The following is a 21,928-nucleotide window of genomic DNA, read 5'->3' on the forward strand; positions in this document are numbered from 1 at the left end:
GCAAACCTTAGACTGAGACACACCTTTACTATAATTTCCAGCAAACAAATAATTGTTTTTAGGTGTTAATCTTGTTAAATTCTTGTTAAAGTCCTCTCGTGTACACTCCCGCGACCGCCATTTGGCAGCCCAACGATTTTGGCACACCGGTCCATATTTCCGGGTTCAGCCCACATTTCCGGGTGACGTGTAACAAACGCGACGCATCAGTGGTGATGCATAATTGATGCGATGTATATGGCGAAGCCACATATTTATAGATTTTTCCACTTTATTGGACAAATATGGACTGATGCAACTTATAGGGCGGAGTGACGTGTACGGCGGAAAATACGGTACTCCATTCATTAAATCATAAATTAACTCTTAAAAAAACCTCTAATAATTAATAATTATTGTCAAATTTAAGAAGAAATGTTGGTTAATTTGTTTGGAGTTTAGTACCTTTTTTGACCACCGGATGACAGTATAAGATGTTTTGAACCAAAGGATGGATAGTGAGGGAGCGAGCAGCTTGTCTCTTTAAGTAAAATGGGAGTAAGGCACCTTGACGTGACATGGGCTGTCTCCCTTTCCTTTTTCAGTTCTCAAAATGACAGACGCTCGGTGTGGTTTGAGCTCTTTAGCATAGCATTTTTCACGCAAAGCTTTTAATAAAAAAAATCTGTAAAAAAGTTCTCTGCTTCTTTTTGTAAGAGAAAAACAAGTTTTTACACGAAGGTACGGGTTTCAACCGTGATTTTTGGAGCTTCGACAAGACGGCGGTTTTTTCCCCGATGTCGGCCTGTTAGCTTAGCTCGTAGCTTAGCTTCTCCAATTAGCTGCTTTTAACGATCCAAAAACACGATTTTAGACTGTTAAAATGGATTTTAAAGAGAAAGGGAGGGGTCAGTGAAGAGCAACGCAGCCTTTTGTCATCCAGTGTCTTCAGTAGAAAGAGACACGAAGAAACGATAAAGCCGATAAATGAAAATGAGGTTGATAATTTTAATTTATCATGCTGATAAATTGATTTATTGTTTATTTCGACAGGCCTATTAATAATAATAATAATAATGTGTTATGTATCGTCATCATTGTATTTTCCCATACAGTGGCAAAATTGGCTCTCTGTATTTAACCCATCCACCACTAATAACTTGATGATCCCCAGGACTTTTGGGAAAATAGTTATGTGGACCAACAAAGCACAACTGGAACTTTTCTAAAGTGTCCATCCGGTTACATCTGGTGTAAAATTAACACTACATAAAAAATAAAATGAAATCTGGATAATTTAATTATCCTATCATCGTCTCTATAATCATATAAGCCACACAGAGAGGATCCAAGAAGATTTTCAACCCAGTTGTACTTGCAAGGTGGCAGCATTGAGAACGGGCTTACAAAGATGGTACATCAAAGCTCTGGTCACAAGGTCTGCCCACAGACGAAGAGTTGGGAAAAGCTTAAATACCTGTTATCAGACAGAGGCGAGGTCAAGACGACCTCTGCTTCACAGCTCACAGTTGTTGACGACGTCAGAAGTTATCAGCCTCCGCTCTGAGTAGACAAAAAGACTCTCTTGACTTCACGCACATTGTTCTACATTAATATAACATTAGTAAGTGAAAACATCCATGACCTTTACATAAGTTCCCCCAACAATGCCAACAGTCAAACACAGAGATGGGAGTGTGATGATCTGAGGCTGTTTTGCTACTTCACAACCTGGGCTTTCTGTGATTGACAGAACTATAAATTCTGCCTCTAACAGAAAATCTTGAAGAAAATATTTGTCCGTGGGTATATGACCTTAAGATCAAGTGCACTCAGCTTCTGCAGCAGGACAATGATTTGAAGCACAGCTGCAAAACTCATCTGCAGACATAAAGACTCATTCTCACTTATCAAGTTCAAGTTTGTCATTCTCATCACATGTGGTACATGAGGTGGAATGAAATTATGTACATAGGGTCCTAATTACACCCAACAATAGCAAAAAATATAAAGTGTAAAAAGAAACGGTATCTAAGGATCTAAGATATACATTTAAGATAAATGCTAAATGAATGCCAAACGGTACAAAAAAGATCTACACTTAACTCTAATGATGTAAAACAATACGGTGTGACAATAGCAGCAGGAACATCACAAACACCAAGCGTGCACAGCCAACTATTTAAGTTTAGGGAACAATTACAGTACTTATTATTCTCTTTGTGGACTTCACATCCGCCTTCAACACCATGATCACCCCAAACCCTGATGGACAAACTATCCACACTAGGACTAAGCCCCTCCATTTGCAACTGGGTACTAGACTTCTTAACAAACAGACCTCAGTTAGTGAGGATCCACAACTTCTCCTCCTCCACCATAACCCTCAGCACTGACTCTCCTCAGGGATGTGTGTTGAGCCCCCTCCTGTTTACTCTGCTCACGTATGATTGTGCAGCTACCCATCCAGGCTGTCGCATTGTAAAGTTTGCAGATGAGACCGCGGTGGTTGGATGCATCACAAACAATGATGAGTCCAGCTACAGGCAAGAGGTGGAACACCTGGAGAGCTGGTGCAAAGAGAATAACCTTCACATAAATGTGAAAAAGACAAAGGAGATGATTGTGGACTTCAGAAGAAACAAAAACACCTACACCCCCCTGAACATAAGAGGATCTGCGGTGGAAGTGGTCTCCAGCTACAAGTACTTGGGTGTACACATGAATGACAACCTCAGCTGGAGCAACAACACCACCAGCCTGATCAAGAAAGCTCATCAGAGACTCTACTTCCTCAGACGGCTGAGACGAGCTGGTCTGGAAAGCTCAGTCCTCACCTCCTTCTACAGGTGTGCAGTGGAGAGCATCCTGTGCTCCAGCATCGTGTGACATGGAGGCTGCACAGCTGCAGAAAGAAAAGCTCTGCAGAGAGTGGTGAAGGCTGCACAGAAGTCTGTCGGAGTCCGTCTCCCCACCATCACAGATATCTACACCTCCAGATGCAGGAAGAGAGCCACCTGCATCATGAAGGACCCCACTCACCCAGCACACACACTTTTTGCCCCGCTCCCCTCAGGAAGGAGGTTGAGGAGCATTAAGTGTAGAACCACTAGACTGAGGAACAGCTTCTACCCTGAGGCTGTTAGACTCATGAATCTCTAACTAGAATAACTGTGAAAAAAATCACATCATGTTGCTGCTGATCTGTTTCATGTTGCTGCTGATCTCTTCCAATGTTGATGTATTCATGCATGCTCATCTGCTTACACAGACTCATGTTCATGTTTGTGCTGATGTTCGACGTAATGTTTTTATGTTATTAGTGCTTAGTGTATATTTAGTTGATGTTTTTCTTAGTTCATATCTTAGATGTTATTACTCTTTTTCTTTTACATTTTATTGTTGGATGTAACTGGGACCCTGTGTACATAATTTCGCTCCACCACATGTACCACATGAGGTGCGAATGACAATAAAGAAACTCTGACTCTGACTTATTCATATTGGGCCAGGTCATTTGGATCGATTTTACCTTTACTAAATAAAATTATCATATAAAATCTTGATTTTGTACTTATTCAGATTTTCTTTGTCTGGTATTACCATTTGTAAGTGTAACAATAAAAGGAACAATTGTAAGATACCAAATTTTGTTTCACATCATTGCTTTTATTCTGTTTTTAACTTGTTTAAGGAATGTTTAATGAAATAAAAATCCATGTTTCCATCCTAGTAGATAAGGTTCACTGTCAGCTTCCTGATCAATACGTATGTCAATCTTAAACCTTACAGTTTGCCTGTAAAGCTCAGCTTGAGGATTTGAGAGCGAGTCAAGGTCACAGGGAGGTAGAGTGCTGAGATTTGGTCGCACATGTAGATAAGTACTCCACTGAAGTGGCAATAGCAATGACTGTAGTGACACAAAGCAGAGGTGAGGAAAATTGAATGTGAACAGATGGTGATATAGAACATTATAGCCTTTATTCAGGTGGACCAGTCAGTTCATCTCAGACATATTGATTGGCACAATTTACTCTCTTTACTCACAGGATTATGGCTCTGTAGAGTAATATAAAGGTTTCCTGACATGTCAATCAGCTGTCACTGCCAATTTCACGGAGCAGACTTGTCTCTGAAATAGGTTTGCCAACTCGCCCACAAGTCAGACAAGCTGGATGTCAATTACCAAGGGTTCTTGGAGGACAATTCCTTTTTTATTTTTATACTGATTCAGTGCACTTTCCAGCCTCGCCTATGCTTATGTAATTGTTTTTTGTTGTTGTTGTTGTTTTTTTACTGAATGCACTCACATTTTGTTCTTGGCCCCCTTCTATTAGTTGTTGTTTTTATAAAGCATATGATGATTATATGGGTTAGTGCAGCACTGTCTTGGAAGATGTGCTTCAGTTGACCCCTCTGTCTCTTTCTGACTTCTGAAAATGGCTCAATCGGCAATGAGTGTGCATGTTGGCAGTCCGGCGCCGTGGCACTGGATTTATTGTTGAATCCCTCCGTTTGGATGAGAGGTTCTGACCTTGCCCATCTTAGGCTGGGAGAGCCGATGCCTTACTACCCATGGGCTGTGGTGCAGTTATTAAAAACTCTATTACCACCATTTATGGGTAGACATAACTCACAGAGCGGATATAGAGATGTCAAAACAGAGATTGATCTCCGAAAAGAGTGTAACCCAGAGAAAACTTGGGAAAGGTGGAACAACTGCCAGAACTGAAATGCTGAGCTGGAAGCATCAGTCAGAACCTGAATAGATCTCTCAGCTATACATCTATCATACCCATTTTCAATAACCCCTTTCTGTCATTTCGTAGATCCTGAAGGAGTTAAAGGATGAGGAGTGGGACATGGGCAATATTGTCTACACGTTGACCAACAGGCGGTATGGAGAGAAATGCATAGCTTATGCAGAAAGTCATGATCAGGTACGCTTTTACCCATTGAAAGTGCGAACAGTCAGCATTTTCTCTGCCGTGCATAATGAAATATCACACACATTTTCAGGCTCTGGTTGGCGATAAGACCCTGGCCTTCTGGCTAATGGACAAAGAAATGTACACGAACATGAGCACCATGATTCCCATGTCGCCTATCATTGACCGCGGAATGCAGCTGCATAAGATGATCCGCCTCCTCACTCACAGTCTGGGCGGAGAGGGCTATCTGAACTTCATGGGTGAGTCATCACGGTTACATAAAGGATTTAGACCTAGAGATGATAAAAAAAAAGTATCTAATTTGAGAGATTGCTGTATTTGCAATTTTTATATCGCCAAAAGGTGAAGCAGTGTTTGTTTTTTTCTTTCTGTTTGTTTGCACCGTTGGCAAAATATCTCATGAAGCAGTGGATGGATTTGAATGAAACTCTCTGAAAGTTATAATTCGATGGACACCTTTTCATTCCCATTCAACATGGCTGTCACAACTAATTGACTTTAGCACTCGTTTCACATATTGAACTAAAATTTGCAATCATTATATTTGATAGTTATTCCAAAGACATAGCCTGTTTGTGTGACATTTTTTATTAAAACTTCTCCATTAACTATTTTTAACAACTGAATTTGTCTGTTAGCAAAATATCTTGTAAGCCACTGGACATATTTTTACAACACTTTCAGAAAGCATTCGGTGGATGTATGTCTACATCTGGTTGAATTTTAGAGTCACTCCACTGCAAGATGACCACCACAGCTAAGCAACATTAGCCAGCACAAAAACGACTATACCTTAGTCAATTTTATACAAACTGGGTTCAGACTTGGTGTGTTGGTAGCTGAGAGTCCCTTTTAATGAGTTCCCCATGCACTACACATTGCACAAGATTTTTTTTTTTGTTGAAATTTTATATTTTAACATTTGGCATCAACCCTGTTTGTCTGTTAACAAAATTTAGCTTGAAACTCTGGACCAATTTGAATGAAACTCTCAGAAAATAATTACTGGATGCACTTTTACAACTGGTTAAGATTTAGAGTCAACACTATACAAAATGGCCACTAGAGCTAATCAACAATAGCCAAAACACAAATGGCTATAACTCCATCGGTTTAACAGTTATCGATTTAAAATGACGTGTGGTATTAGCTGAGAGTCATCTCCAACATGTAGTCTGAGCATTACCACGCTGTGCAATATGTGACTGGTGGCCATTTGTTTGTTCATGTGACCTTAGTCTCTGAACTTCAGCAACACAGGCAGGTCAAAGTGTTTACAGAACTAGCAGGAAAGTTTTATTTTATTTTATTTACTACAGTGAATCTGATAAAAGCTGTTCAAGAAAATATTACTGAAAATGCCTGAATACATACCTTTTTAATGTAAGGCTGCTTCCTTTGCACACTCTAATACAGTAGAGTTCTCCTTGACCCAACTCAGTTTCCTTTTTTAATTCTTTATCCGAGTGTTGTGATGTCCTAGTAATATCTCTCTAGTATCTCGGCTCTGTATTGTATATCTGTATATATATTTACTGGATTGTGGAAAAAGACTTGAAAACTATCTGTAACCAGATAAATATTTGTCACCTCCATCAGCTGATGTTAAACTGTTTGCTGACAAATAAATGGTAACAAAATAATTGGCTGAAATAGTGCTGTGATATCTTGCTTTTAGAGTTAGATAAAAAGATAAGTAAAATAATATAACTTACAATTATAGCACTGATAATTAGATAAAAATCTAACAGGCCAGTTAGTTACAGTTCAGTTAAATAGTCATTTTCTGCATCATCTCAAGTCTTTCTGCATCATTTCTTTAATTCAGCCGTGCTGTTGTCTAAAAATACCACATACTTCTGTAATTCCTGTGTCATTAAAAATACTACACTATTTATCATGGTCAGTAAATAGCAGCATTATTTATTTATCTTAAATAATGCAAGTAAATAAAATCAATTCAGATCCATATCGTGGGATCCACTTTAAATGATTCCACAATTTAACCATTTGCCCTCAGGCAGGCGTTTGTCTCCGGCAGAGACAGCAACTCTCTAACTGTTCAATGAATATATAGAAAAATACATTCACTCTCCTGGATTTCACTGGAAACCAGTCTGTGTAAAACAAGTTGTTGTGAAGACATCAAGCAGAAACTATCTGTAGGATGAATATCTCATTGGCATCAAGGTTATCCCTAATGGCATCTTTTTTCACTTTTGTAGGTATTCCTTTTTCTGTAATGTCATTTGCATGTATGTCAAAGTTTTTTGTTTTCTGTTGGAGCTAGTGGTGAAAACAGAATTATATATACAAAGGTGTGTTTGCATATGCAAAAAAAAAAAAATGCAACTTGTGGAAAACCCAATTCAACATATGCAGAACGTTTACAGTGGCAGCACGATGGATTAGTGGTTAGCACCGTTGCTTCACAACAAGAAGAACCAATTACTGGTATGAACCCGAGGTCTTTCTGTGTGCCGTTTGTATGTTCTCCTCGTGTTTGTGTGGGTTTTCTCCGGGTACTCCGGTATCCTCCCGCTGTCTAAAAACATGCACGTTAGGCTGCCTTCAGGCTCAGGCCTCCTTTAGTGTATATCATAGATCTGTTAGCGTATCGTTGGACGTTCGTTTAGCGTATATCTTAGCTGTTTAATATACTGTATTATTTTACATTATTAGTGTTTTGCGTAACCTCCAAATCTGAGGTCCTGAACCAGAAAAGGGTGGATTGCTCTCTACAGGTCGAGGTTCTGCCTCAAGTGGAGGTGATAATAGTCATCATTAACTACGTACAGCGGGAAGTTGACCCCGTCTGAAAGGAGCGCGTTTCTTCACGTTTCCATGTAAACGTGGATCCACAGCATTTTAGCTCCACCTGCTGACTCGGCTCTCTGGTCAAACTCAGTCTCTAAACAATCAAAATGTCTCTGCCTGATGCTCAGTATCACTCAGTGATCATCATGACAGCGAGTCTTACTCTAAGTATTTCTGCTAAGTGAGTCAATGCGGGCGGGGTGGGGGGTGGGGGGGGGTATAAGCACAATCAAAACCGCTTCTCTCGACGGACAGTCATAACTGGACAGCTTTAATGATTAGAATGTCAGTGAATTGACCCCATGTGGGTAGCTGAAGGACAGTTGATAGTAATTATATCTGATTCTCTAGCTAAAGCGTAGCTGAAAGGCACTTTTCTGCTGCACTCTTGGTGCCTTCACTCCCCCACAGATTTCTTTGCTGTGTTCATTTTGCAACCAGTCATTACAGCTCAGGAATTATGGGGAGATGATGAGTAGAAAACAATTTCTTAAACGCTGAATTGACAGTAATATTGTTTATTCCACTTGGTTTCAGTTAAAAAATAAAAAATAGTGTCTGTACTCTTGCTGCCTACTGTCAGCGTAACCTGGAGGCGTTTTTAACATTTTTGATGACTAAATACATTCATTTTTAGTTGAGTAAAGACCATTTGGGAGGGTCTTGTTTCTGATGTGTGAATTTGAAACAACCTGAGAGGGTCCTAAAAAAAATTGGTGTAACTATTTTTTGTTGATTCAAATGTCTCTTTCTGGTTAGGAAAAAAATAGTATTGAAGTATGAATTTATATTTGTACATTTTGCTCACATTAATTACCCATTTCATGCTGCTATTCTTTTATTTTATTTTTTGCCTGCTGCTTAAGGTGAAAAGGCAATTATGCTTTTGCCTCTGTCTCTGTGTGGGTTCTTTAGTCCCATCAACAAAATTCAAAATCCACTGGTTGGATGTTTGTGGTAGTACATCTACAGCTGGATAACCTTTAGACCCAATTCAAGTGGGCTGCCAGCTAACTGACCTTATAGGAACACAAAAATGGCTATAACCCACACAAGATTTCACAAAATCACCAGACTACAAATTACATAAGGTTTGCTTAGTTTTTGTGTAAATTTCTGATAAGGGAGGTGGTAAGTGATACGTGTTCCTTCAGGGAATGGTCGGCATTTAATGTACATTGAACGTATCAACCAAACTTTCACGCTAAATGTTGGAAAAATCTGCCGTACCGGTCAATTATTGAAAAAGGTAACAACCTTGTTCAATAAATCAAGGTTAAGATGTAACTGCTAATGTGAAAAGGCGTAAAACTTTTTCAAGTAAATTAAACTTGTTTTTATTTGTGTGTGGGTGAGTTAATCAAAGGCAAAGAAATGTTTCATAAAAAATGAGTTTAGTCATGAGATGGTTGGTCTGAAAGACAAAAACACTTCACAGAGGTGACTTTGCGTCTCGTTTCTTGCCTGATTAATTTTAGGTCACTAAACGTTTGGACCCAAAAGCACCTTAATGACCCAAAACAAACAAAAAAACACTGCAATCACCATTTTGATTGTTTATTTGTGCTGCTGATCTCATGCTGCTGATTTATTTCATTCTGCTGGATTCATTCGTACTCATCTGCTCACACAGACTCAGGTTTGTGCTGCTGTTTTTCGGCCTATTGTTTTTGCATTATTAAATGTTTAGTGCATTCTTAGTTTAGCATATTTCTTAGTTCATATCTTAGATCTTATTACCGTTTTTCTTTTACAATTTATACTTTTGCTGTTGCTGGATGCAACCGGGACCCTGTGTACACATTTTTATTCCACCTCATGTACCACATGTGAATCGAATGACAATAAAGAACCTTGACTTTAGTCATAAATAAAAATCTGTTTTTGTCTAATTAAAACAACAGCGTGTCAGTCTTTTTGTTACCATGTTTTCGAGTTATTTAGTGACCTAATCAAATTTTCATTAGGAAAAAAGACGATTCCTATATTTGGTTACCAGTAAAAAAAAAAGTGCTTTAAGCCAATATTCACTTATAGACCAACATAAAATACATTTTTATGATTTCTCCCAAAATACTGTATCTGCTTTTATCATGTCTAACTTCAGCTCAACTTAAGAAGGAACATTTACCCTGTCCAGTTGTTATACCCCCTTTTTTTATTCTGCCCTGTGTCCGTCCATTACCTCTGTTTAAAAACGTTAATGTTCCTAAGAGGAGTTGTATTTTAAATCTTACCTTTTCTTTAAATTTTAATGACATTTCTCTTTTTACTTGTTCTGTCTCTATTGGTTTTAAAGTATTGAGTGTGGTTAATTAAGCTATTTTTAAAAAAAAACAACTAATACTACATCCTTTAAAATCTGGCTTCTTTTTTTTTTCAGTTTGCGAAGCAGCCCAAAGAGGCCTTATAACTTCACTTCAGTTTTGTCAAATACTGTAGAGCCTAAAAATGGTTTGGTGCAAAGTGCAGGGACCATTTTTCCTCTTAGGAAATTGCTGTCCAGCTGACTAAACTCATACTGCTATTGTGATAAGAGGATTTATTTTCCAGAAAAACAACTGAAAAAAGTCCCCGTTTTTTTGTACAAATTCATCAACATCAGGACTTTTTGTAAGCAACAGAGAAGTATATTAAAAAAAAAACATTAAATCTGAGATGACTTGCCATGTCATAAGATCAATGGCGACAGAGTCATTTAGCCAGTTCTAAGCAAGAGCAAATTGTTTGAGCAAGCAAATCAATTTGAAGTTCCTAGCCCAGAAAGACCCATTTATTTACTCATGACCAACAGCAAACACTACAGAACAAGAGGACGGGTGGGGGGTGGGGGGCACTTGCTTTTGGTGCTGTTGGATGAATACAGTAAAGGATGTTGGAGCGTCAATGACATCGAAGCATCCAGTGGCGTGGCATTAATGAAACGCTTCAGTAGGTTTATCATTTCGTCTGCAGGGACAAAATGAAGGTGCTCACACTTCCTGACTTTCAGGGCTCGCAGAGACGAGATAACCTTGGAGGTTTACGGCTGAAATCTCCAGACGGGAAACTTCTCCCACCTCTTTGCATTCACAAAGCACTACAATGCAAGATGCAGCCTTGAACGGTGACTTGGAAGCCAGCACTTCCTATACATTTCAAATGTCTATTCGCACAAAGGGCTAAATCTACTTTCTGGTTTGTGGGTTTGGTTGGTTTATTGTGCCAGTCTAACTTGACTTTAACACTTCTTTTAAAGTGCAAACAGGATGTGGGTGTACACATTAACCTAGTAACATGAAATCAATCCTAAAAGTCCAAAGAATCATTACATCAAGTCTGGATCTTCTTTTTCGTTTTGCAAGGCATCTAAAACCTTATAGTAACTCCTGCCCTTCCGTCCTGTCTGATTCCCTCATTGATCTCCCTTTGCCACAGTCCCTCCAATGGAAAACACATTGATCCTTGACTCCTTCCTGCACTGCTAATTACTGAGGGGACTGTGTCACTGTCAGGCCGGTTACTGATGCAGGGCGGCGAAGACAAGTAATGGGATGCGCTAGCTGAAAAGCTGTCCAACATTACCCCGTGTAAACATATGTAGCTCTCCAATTAATTGCATTTTATAAGTGCTACCACAAATTGAATGTGTTGAGGATGGGTCTCGGTTACTATCGCACCAGATCTGAGCTCAATATCTGTAACGTCGACAGAGTCATACCCTTGTGTATGTTTGTTAAGGTTGCTTAGCTTTGGCAGCCGTCTTGAATTGGGTTGACTCCAAATATTAATGAGTTTTAGATGTACACCCAATGATTGTTTACTGAGTTTCAATACAATATGTCTGCTTGTTCATGAGATATTTTGTTACTGCAGTAGAAAAACACACATGGATACAGGCCTCTTCCTTCGGCAACAGTCAAAACAAGGATTTCCTAAATCAAACCGTTGCGTTACTGTTTGTGGTTTTCATCTATGTTTCTATCAGTACATATTTTATATTTACATATTGCTGAGCTTACAATACAAACGCTAAATATACTCCTTTTTTTGTAGAAGTATAAGCAGTTGGATCATGGATGTTTGAAATGAACCCTCAGGTTCTGAAAGGAACAAAACCGTCAGGCAATCAAAAATAATCACGCAAATCTTCCACGTAAACCGACTGTGACTTGGTGTTCTGCAGTAATTATGTGGCGGCATACTGTTTCCTCTACAACTTGCCTAAAAATGGTTTTAAAATCTGACTATACAGATCGCTCTTGTCAAATCCATTTGCTGTCGGTAGGTGTAACAAGGGTAAAATGATCTTTTAATGATCACTAAACAATCCTTCCATATCGCACCAAAACACCCCCGTGTGTCATGTCAGATAACAATGCCTGTGATGTCCTAATGACAGTTTTATTCTTGCATTTTTCAGGGTGAGGATCCATCAGAGATTATTCCTGAACAGAATTTGCTATCTGGTGTATTTTAGCTCTGGGCAGGCAGAAGAAGGTGATTATCATGGTGATTAATGCAGGCATATGGAAGGAACCGTGGCGTGTTATTGTAGGGAAAGTGGAAATGATTACCTAATGGAGGTGTGTCGGAGACATTTCTTTAAAGCTAAAATCAAAGGAAGAGTCAGAGGCTTCCATGGGTTGCTGAATCAACTTCCAAAAGGAACCAATCATCTCAGCTAGACTTTAGAAAGTACAACATCTGAAAACGGAAACCAGTGCACTTATGCTTTTAATGTAGTGAAGCATTTTAAGAGCTGTTTGTCAGAATCCTGACCTTGATCTCAGCTTTGTGTCTTGGGCACGGATTAGCAAGAATTTATATACTGTAGATATTTTTTTTTCTCTAACTTTTTTGTTTTTGTGCATTAATTTGAGTTGTGCATACATTTGTGCTGGTATCTCATAATGTGCATGTGAAGGTGCCCCCATATCGAGCATACTTTGTGAGAAAGAAAATGGATACAAAAGGACTGACTCGTTAGTGTAAAAGTCCACATCAGGCTGCTGTGTATAGTTAAAAAAACAGTCGTGTGCTGGTGGTCTGAAATGTTTCTGCAGGTCAGTAGATGGCATCCAAATAATGCTGAAACGATTGAAGTCGGCAAAGGGAAATAACTTCATGTTTTTCTATATTTTGCCGTTTCTTGAGTTGTTTCATTCTAAATGAAAATATAAAATATACCAAGCGTTTCCTTTTGGTTCTGGTCTTTTAAGAGTTCACGTCAACTCGTTGCAAACAAACCCAAGGCCTGCTTGTATAAAATTACTGACAGGTAACTCGTTTATTGAACACTTCAGTGACCTGTTCTGTGACAGAAATGCTGAATGGGCCCAGAAAAAGGAAATCAAAGGAGGATATCTTTTTTTAGAAACTGATAGAATGAAATTGTGCTTACTAGCCCATAATGGCTTAAAAGCAGTTCAGACAAAAATATGGCTTTTTGTGATAAATAATGAGGCAAAGACACAAATGATCTATTATTGCAATATGATGATATTAAATTGCTGCTCAAATCATCAGATGAATGGTAATGCTTCACAAAGCTTTAGGTGTATACTGTACAGATCATACAGGCACATACACTTAAACCTTTTCAGGTGACCTTAGTGAATTTTTGGGTTTTGCATCATGAAACTGTTGGGAAAATCAAAAGCTGAACAGGTCAGAAAGAGAGTGGTGCTGTTAAAGGTCCATTGAGCACATAGCAAACACTCACAGGACAATTCATCTATGAGTTTTAGAGAAGTTGATAAAAAGGTCAAAATGGTCTCACTATTCATTCAACCTTCAAATCCCAGTCCAGGAGCCTTTCTGGGTGGAGTTTGCATGTTCTCTCCGTGCATGCGTGGGTTTTCTCCGGGTGCGCAGGTTTCCTCCCACAGACCAAAAACATGCATGTTAGGATGATTGGTAACTCTAAATTGTCCCTAGGTGTGAATGAGAGAGTGAATGGTTGTTTGTCTCTATGTGGCCCTGTGATGGACTTGCGACCCATCCAGGGTGTACCCCGCCCCTCGCACGGTGATTGCTGGACATGGGCACCGGCGACCCCCACGACCCAAAATGGAAGAAGTGGGTAAAATATAATGGATGGATGGATGGATGGATGGATGGATGGATGGATGGATGGATGGATATTCATTCAACCTTTATTTATATGGGTTAATCCCATTGAGCCTCGGGGGCTCATTCTCATCAAGAGTGATGACAACAATAGACAACAGTAGACAATCATAAAAAGCATACAGATTGAGAAGAGCAAGTGAAAATAAAATGGTATTAAAAAAATGTAACAAAAAACAGGTAGGTTGTAAGGCGATGTAGAAAACTAAAAACAGGAACGTCTGCATTCTTTTTTTGTCAGGAACTTAGCAGATGTTTGAAGTCAAGGTCGAGAGCTTCAGATCTTTTTTGCAAGATATTCCAGGAAACAGGAGCGGAGTAGGAGAAGGCCCTTTTGCCAAGTTCAGTCCGCACAGAGGGAACACTGCATGTAATAATGTCCTGAGAGCGCACGCTGTAGCTGCACTCATGCAGAGACATGTAGGAGGAGATGTATGAAGGCAGCAGACCAAGAAGTGATTTAAAGATGAAAATGTACCAGTGAGAGAGTCTGCGTGAAGTTAATGATGTCCAGTTAACCAGTGAATACAGGGTGCAGTGGTGGGTACGGTAATTACAGACAGTTATGAAAGTGCACCATGATGGACAACATCCAACATCTGCTGGGTGCTTGTAGGGGTGTTCATATAAATAATGTCACCACAGTCAATGGACTATGACCAAAGTCTCAACGCTTGATCTTCTAGAGACCATGAATATACATGTAGAATGTTTTTTAGACTAACAACTTCAGCATATCCTGATACATGCTCAACTTCAGCATACTTTTGGCTAATTCAATTATATGGCTATTAAAATGTTCAGCTTTGGGTATTTTTAACTTTTATACTTTTTGAATAGTTTAACTTTATGTAATAATGATGCTTTTCTTTATAATGCATACTCTTCAAATCCTTGGGGGAAAATGATTTACTTGCTTCATTTTTACCTTTTAACTACAGTTATCATTTATCTTTTAAATAGCTTTTAGCTACTGTTTTGATCATTTTGGCTTATACGTACGGTGTTGCTATTTTTAGGTTTTAGCTGCTGTTCTGTTAAGTTTAACTTTTAGTTACTGCTTTGACATTTTTTTACTTTTTAGATTCCAATTTGCTGGGTTTAGCTTTTTGCTGCTGTTAAATAATTGTAGCTTTGATCTAGTTTTGACTTTTAGCTAATATTTAGCTCATTTAAGCGTTTGGTTACAATTCTGCTGGTTTGAGCATTTAGTTATTGTTCTGCTTTTTTTTTTTTCTGGTTTTAGCTTTCAACTCCTATACTGCAAATTTTAGTTTGTTGTTTTTGCTAGATTTAGCTGTAAGATTTTTGTGCTCTTTTTAGCATTTCTTCAGATTGTTTGACCTGTAACAGTTCAGTTTCAGCATATTCAACAAATTTCAGCAAAGTAATTCACCATTCACAGTTTTTTTGTTAAATATGTTTTTTGAACATGCATTTTTTTTTTATAGTTCGTAAACCGTTTCATTGGACCGATTAAACTTTTCTTCACTTTTAAGTCCTCCTGCTAAATATAAAGGCACTAAGGATAGAGTTTTACCAGTAATAAAGTTGCACAAGCTGCAGGAAAGCCATACCATCTGTTTTGACCAGCAGGGGTTGTAATTTTTATAGAGAATTCTCAATAATACATCCTATTTTATGATAATTTTACAAGTGTGAAATACATGAAATATACATGAAATGTTCTGAATTACACCACAACTGGACAGAACCTGGACAGCTTCTATAGAGTACTTGAATAGGTGTGTAATACATTTGTGGTTTGCTCCTTGGTTGACGAGTCATCAGTGGTATGTAAAGTACCACAGTCTTGTCTTGTGGATGACCTTTTTTCTACAGGCTGGTTGTACAACAGCCTTTATGGGAACTTCTTCACTGACTGTATGCAACTCAGAGAAACCACTTCTCTTGGGCATGTTGAGGTAAAACTGGGAAATGTAGGAGCTCAAAGGTACTGCAGATGTTTACAAGCCAACCTGATGGTACATGCACTAAAATAATAAAATATGTATGAAACACCTCATCTGAGTGTAATTTTTTTTTTTTTCTAGAAAGTTCCCTGAGGTATTAATGGATTTCATTCTTTAGGTAGAACTTAAAGAGAGGAGCGTCTTGCACAGTGTTTGAGAATATTCTATTATGCCACTCTTCTTTTCATGGTAGATGTAAGAGCTGCCTGAATCCATTGAATATGATGCTTACTTTGTCTGGGTTTATTCAATACAACAACAAAAAAAACTGTTCCTTTTCTTGAGGGAAGGTTGTCAAGTGGGCTGGCGATGTAAACAGGATAAAGTTTTCTATAACTTTTTTTTTTTTTTTAATTCATACAAAACATTTTGTAGACCTGGCCAGTAGTTACCAGACATATATTTACAAAAAGACTCTGCAGACTGCAGTAAAATCCAGCTGATTAAAATTTGTGAGATAAATCAGTCAGACAGCGTTTGTGCTTGGGCTGTCCAAAATGCAGCAGTTGCAGTTTGACCTCCTGATATACCGTGCAGAGCACAGATATGGCCGTTGTACCACTGGCCTGCAACAATTTCCCTTCACTACCTTGGACTTTCCTGTCACGGCTTTATCTGCACTGAAGCCATTTCCATACAACTTACCGGTAGTGTTGTTCCAAATGACTGTACCAGAGGTGGCTAAGATTAATCAGTGCATGGCATCGCTTTCAGTTATTAATTACAGTGAAATATTCACCCCTTTAGATGTTGTATACTTTTTTGCTACCACATATCAATTGTGATCAATATAAAATGGCCTTCTTTACAACAATCTATTTTAAAAAAAACACTTTATAATGTCAAAGTGAAATGACATTTCTACAGAGAAATACCAATAAAATAAAATATTGTAATGTAAAAGAAGTGACTAAAGAAGGTGAATACGTATTCAAAGTGACTGTCCTAATTCAACTCTGAGAACAGATTAATGAAAAGTACAAGTCAGGGGATGGATACAAGATGATTTCCAAGGTCTTAGGCCTCCCAGGAGTTTTGTTAAATCCATTATTAAGAAATGAAAGGAATATGGAACATGTGTAAATCTACCAAGAGCAGACTGTCCTCACAAACTGAGTGACCGTGCAGGAATGAGAATAGTGAGTGCGACCACTCTGAAGCAGTTACAAGCTTCAGCAGGTGAGATGGGAGAGACTGAGCATGCAACAACTGTTGCCCAAGTTCTCCACCAATCTGGGCTTTATGGGAGAGTAGCAAAGAGAAAGCCACTGTTGAAGAAAACCCATCTTGACAAGGGTCGGCTGCCAAGAAGCATTTCACCACAGAGTTTTCCATGTGCCATTTGGCAAACTAGATATAATAAGTTTTCTTCTCACCTGCTAAAGCTTAACAGATGCAGCAACAAAACCAAGATGCTGTGTCTATATTGAATATTTTTGTTAGTTAAACCACCAAATCAACCGGCATGATGGACCTATTATTGGTTGAAAACTTTCCCCACATCGAAGGACAATTAAAAGAAAATTCATGTAAAATATTATCGTTTGTGTTTAAAACAAATCTTCAGATGAGCAAAAGAGGCGAACATTCTCTTTTTAGAGGTGGTCACGTGTTCTAAGGATCAGTTAATCAAGTGAATTTAATTAGCCGCATCCGACTGATTAACCTCTTAATTCTCATGGAGGTTGTCGTAGTGTACAGTTCTAAGTTTTACACTTGTACATTTTCACCATTTTTTTTCTTTAGTTGAATGATTGCACACTGATTGGACAAACTATTATTACTGTTCATTAAAAATTATGTAGATTTTCTTTGTGCTACAAAAACAAGATTGATAAATGGGACACAAAGAACATCTGATGATGATGATGTATTGAACTAAGTACAGGGACGATCAATATTTCTGACCTTGAGAAGTTTTTGGTCTATAACCATTATGTTGGACTTTCTGGATACTGATCAAATCCTATCAGAATGAAACTTGGGGAGTCCGAAGTTCATGTGAATATCCAAGACTTTTCCACGTTCTCTCAGCATTCCTGAAAGGTTTTTGTTGAACCCAGTGATGATCTGTTGAAGGAGGCTGCAGTTGTAGCAAAGTGCTGTTGCTGTGTGGGAGGTGTGACTGGTCTGCAGAAATGTCAAGGCAGGTGACAAATGTCAAAGTAACATTTGTGTGGATGCCAGAATGCAGGTTTTCCCAGCAAAAAATTTGCATTTTACGAAGACGGGCTGTGCTAGTCCATTTACCTGTCGATGGGTTTTTCTTTTCTTGATGTAGCTGACCAGCAAGCTTTAAGTTCGTCTTGTGAGGCTGTATTCACCACCATAACTAGTTCCTCATGACTAAAACCTCAGAATTGAAAGCGGGTTTACTTACATTTGAGTTGGTAGTAACATGGTCAGCAGTATGTCACTGCAAGAACATCTGGTTGAAACCACAGTTTTGCTGGCTCTTTGAGAGTTTGCATGTTCTTGCCTGTGTGACTTCCTCTCAGTGAAAACAGGCTCAATGGGATTTACCTGTTTAAATAAAGGATGAATGAACATGCTTGTCTGGTTATTTGTAGTTTCAAATTGATTGAAGGAGTGTTTGTGGATGAGTGTGTGATTCTTACCCATCATGTCTCTGAAAAGTACAGAGCTAGTAGGGAATCTGAATTATTACCGGTAAACTGCTCAGCTGTTTACCAAGACTGTATCATTGATTTATTTACTTTTTCTTTTTTCTTTTTTTGCGGCTGCTCCCTTCCTCAGTGCCACAGCAAACTAACTCCCACGAAGACTTGGCAACTGTTTTTATGCCGGATGCTCTTCCTGCAGTGTGGGATCCTCTGCACTCCTGTGCATTAAGGACAGCTTTTTTAAGTTCAAAGTTTTTGCCTATCCATTGTGCTGTAAGACTAATCATGCTAACGGGGCTAACACGATGTCCAAATGTCTGTGGTAAAACTCACCCAACAAATCGTGCTATTGGCTATTAGCTTCTCAATGACATCGGAAATGATGGCTTGTAACTCAGGTAAGGTTACGTTGGAAAAATATCTCCGACTGAGGACGATGTAGCGAGGCTCAATGTAGTCCATAAATCTTCAGAATCCGACATCCTCAACAAAAAAAACTTCTACACCACTGACATTTTGAATTTTCTTCTCCGCTGTAAGAGCAGGTAGGCGTGCGTGACGTCATCACATTGTACTGCTGCTGCAGGCATCCTTGTCACTGGGGTGTCATACAAAAACAGCACCTTTTATCTTGGTGAGTTATTTTGATGGAATGGCCAATGCCCAATATTGAACTTTTAATGCTAATATCGGCCAATACCATGCCGATAATATCATGCATCCCTAGAAACTATAGCCTTGGATGAGCTCAGCTTTACTGCCGGAAGTTGTGAGTCCACTCCATGTTGATCCATTGAACAGGACAAAAAGATTATAAACATCCCTGGCTTTAGCAGCAACGGTGTTTCCGTACTCAAAGCCTCTGTTTCATTAAAGGGTTTTTCAGCTGTGCAATGAATATTTAAAATAAATATTTTTTTTTTTTTTTTTTTTTTTTTGGCCCAGTTTTAATGGTTGAAAAAATTTGGTGTGTTTTTATTAAGTTTTTTTTATTGCTCATTATTTTTTTTTTTTTTTTTTTTTTTTTTTTTTTTTTAAAGAGAGAAGAAAGAAGAAGAATTAAATAATAAAAGAGAAATAGATAAAACGAGAGACCACTACGACAAAACAACATGCACAGCACAATGCCACCCACAATATCACCATGAAACATTTGACATTGCACAAGGAATCATCTAGCTTCCACCACTACCCAACCTAGCGTGCATCTGTCACAGCACCTGAATCCAAACACCCGCGCAAGCACGCCTGCCACCACCAGATTTCTCCAAAAGAATGCCCAATAGTGGATGCGGGGGCCCACAGACCCGTCCCCCAGGACACAATGGCAACATAGGGAGGACCGGAGCCACAGACACACAGCGGCCCACAGGCCCGGAGCCCCAGGAGTCTCCCAACAGGAAGAACCGCACCCCCCCAGAGAGGAGCAGAGGAAAGAACCGGGTGACCCCAGCCACCACAATGCAGAGCCTCCAGGAAGCTGCAGCGACGAGCCCACAGGTCCGGCCGGCGACCCATGCCCCCCCCAAGTAGATCCGGCCATGGACACCGAGCCCCAAGCCCCGAGGCCATACCACCCCCCGGCAGAGCCCTGACAGAGCCAGGGCACCCAGGCCCCGCCAGGCAGCAACCAGGGCAGACCGACGTGCACCCCACCACCCAGCCCAGACACCGAGAGCCACCAATGCACCGGCGGCAAGGGGGTCCCCCGCCAAAGGGGGGCACGACCGGGGGGAGTGGGCCCCACACCAAATGTGGGGCCCAAATTGATCCAAGAGAGGGGTACCACCAAAAACCCAACCTGAGCAACCAACAGGCACACACAGATAGCATGCACCATCTACCTGACAGCGACCACAGGCCGGCCCCAGCCCAAAGGGCAGAGCAGCAGGGAGCCGCAGCTGAGGAGGGCCGGCCCCCACATCAAGAGCCCCGCACCATAGGCCCGGAGACGCCCCAGCACGCCACCTATGCACCCCCCCACACAAACAGCACCCCCACCGCAAATGCCACACAGAAAGACCAGCCAGTGCCCCGATGAGGCGAAGCCACGCCCCCAACCACCACCCTACACCACCAATGACCACACGTTCACTACCATAGCCGACCGCCCGCCGAAAGCCGGCAGCCACCCCGGTCAAAGTGCCGGCCATCGCAACCAGGAACCTAGATTAAAAGAATCGGAACAGCCCAGGAGGAACCGAAGCACCGGCCCCATCACTGACCGCCCCCAAGGCCCAAAGCCCACCCACAGCCCAGACCCCAACAATGCGCCCCCCTCCCCCTCCATCCCAGACCCCTAGTGTCACACGGAGAAAGGAGGTGTTTGTGAAAAAAAAAAAAAAAAAACTAAATAAATAAAAATAAATAAAAATAATCTATATATGCATAAATAAATTATGAACAGACCCACTTCCTCCTCCTCCCACTCGAATATGGTGTTGATGCATGTTGTTATACAGTGCGTTTAAAATGGGGGGATGAGGTGGCGATCGGCACAGACCCACCTCTTGCCCAGAGAGCAGGCGGTGCCCGTTCACCCCTCATCTCCGCCCCGAACCCTAAATGTCTACATGCTACATATGAGAGTGGGCACAGGTCCTGGGAGGTGGAAATGGTAGTACATCCCACCACCTAAGTGCGATCATGTGCCCACTCCAGATCCTATATATGCATGTGTCGTGAGAGTGTTATAAGTGAGTGTCTAGGTTGTATATTAAAATTAGGGCCCAGGACCCCACCAGCCACGGAGATGGATGATTCTCCCTGTAGCTCAGTAGTGCACCTGAACCCCAAAACCCTGTTTGAGTGGTGATGTGGTGGAGTGGGCGGAGGAGGACGTCGGGATGGGGAGGTGAACTGAGGTGGCAATGCCCCCCCAGGGGACCAGCTCCCCCGCTGACCCCAATAGGCACCCCCACTCTCCGAGATCCACCAGGGGACAGAGGGTCTAACAGAGATACCCAGGAGGAGGTGGCAGCCGCACCACCAGGGATCAAGGCCACGGACCGGCACATAGCCCCCGAGGACCAACCAGAACCAGGACCAGCAACCCAGACCCATCCCGAAACCGTCCAGACACCCCAACCCGATTCCCAGCCCAACACCCAGCCCCCCAACCAGAGAGGCCACCAAACCCCAACTGGGATAATCAGCCAGGAGTGCCCAAACAGTCACAGATAGAGCACCACAGCGACCAAGAGCGCCCCCCCACCCCAAAAAAGCAAAAGACCAGTCCACCCATAACAACACCCACAGCGAGAGTGCCCTATGCAAGTGTGGGCACACACCCAGCGAGCCCAGACCCCCCCAGTCCCACAGCACAGAGCCCCCCACACGAGAGCCCCCACCCCAGCCACAGCCCCCCACAGCCCAGCCCCCCAGCCAAGCACCACGCCGCGGCCACCGCCAGGCAAGAAGACGCCCAGGCTGGGCCCGCCGGTCCCCTCCCTCAGACCCCCCCCCCCCCCCC

The 21,928-nt window shown here is 40.9% G+C and overlaps 1 protein-coding gene across 1 annotated transcript in view; it reads left to right on the top strand.

Annotated features, from left to right (window-relative positions):
- gbe1b (glucan (1,4-alpha-), branching enzyme 1b) overlaps positions 1 to 21,928 on the top strand; it is a 149,395-nt gene that overhangs the window by 78,028 nt on the left and 49,439 nt on the right. Inside the window, exons 11-12 of the mRNA XM_037677622.1 lie at positions 4,809 to 4,919; positions 4,999 to 5,170. Coding sequence (XP_037533550.1) covers positions 4,809 to 4,919; positions 4,999 to 5,170 — 283 coding nt within the window. The remainder of the gene's footprint in view (positions 1 to 4,808; positions 4,920 to 4,998; positions 5,171 to 21,928) is intronic.

This window comes from Nematolebias whitei, chromosome 6 (assembly GCF_014905685.2).
Source record: "Nematolebias whitei isolate Nwh7 chromosome 6, NemWhi1, whole genome shotgun sequence".
NCBI lineage: Eukaryota > Metazoa > Chordata > Actinopteri > Cyprinodontiformes > Rivulidae > Nematolebias > Nematolebias whitei.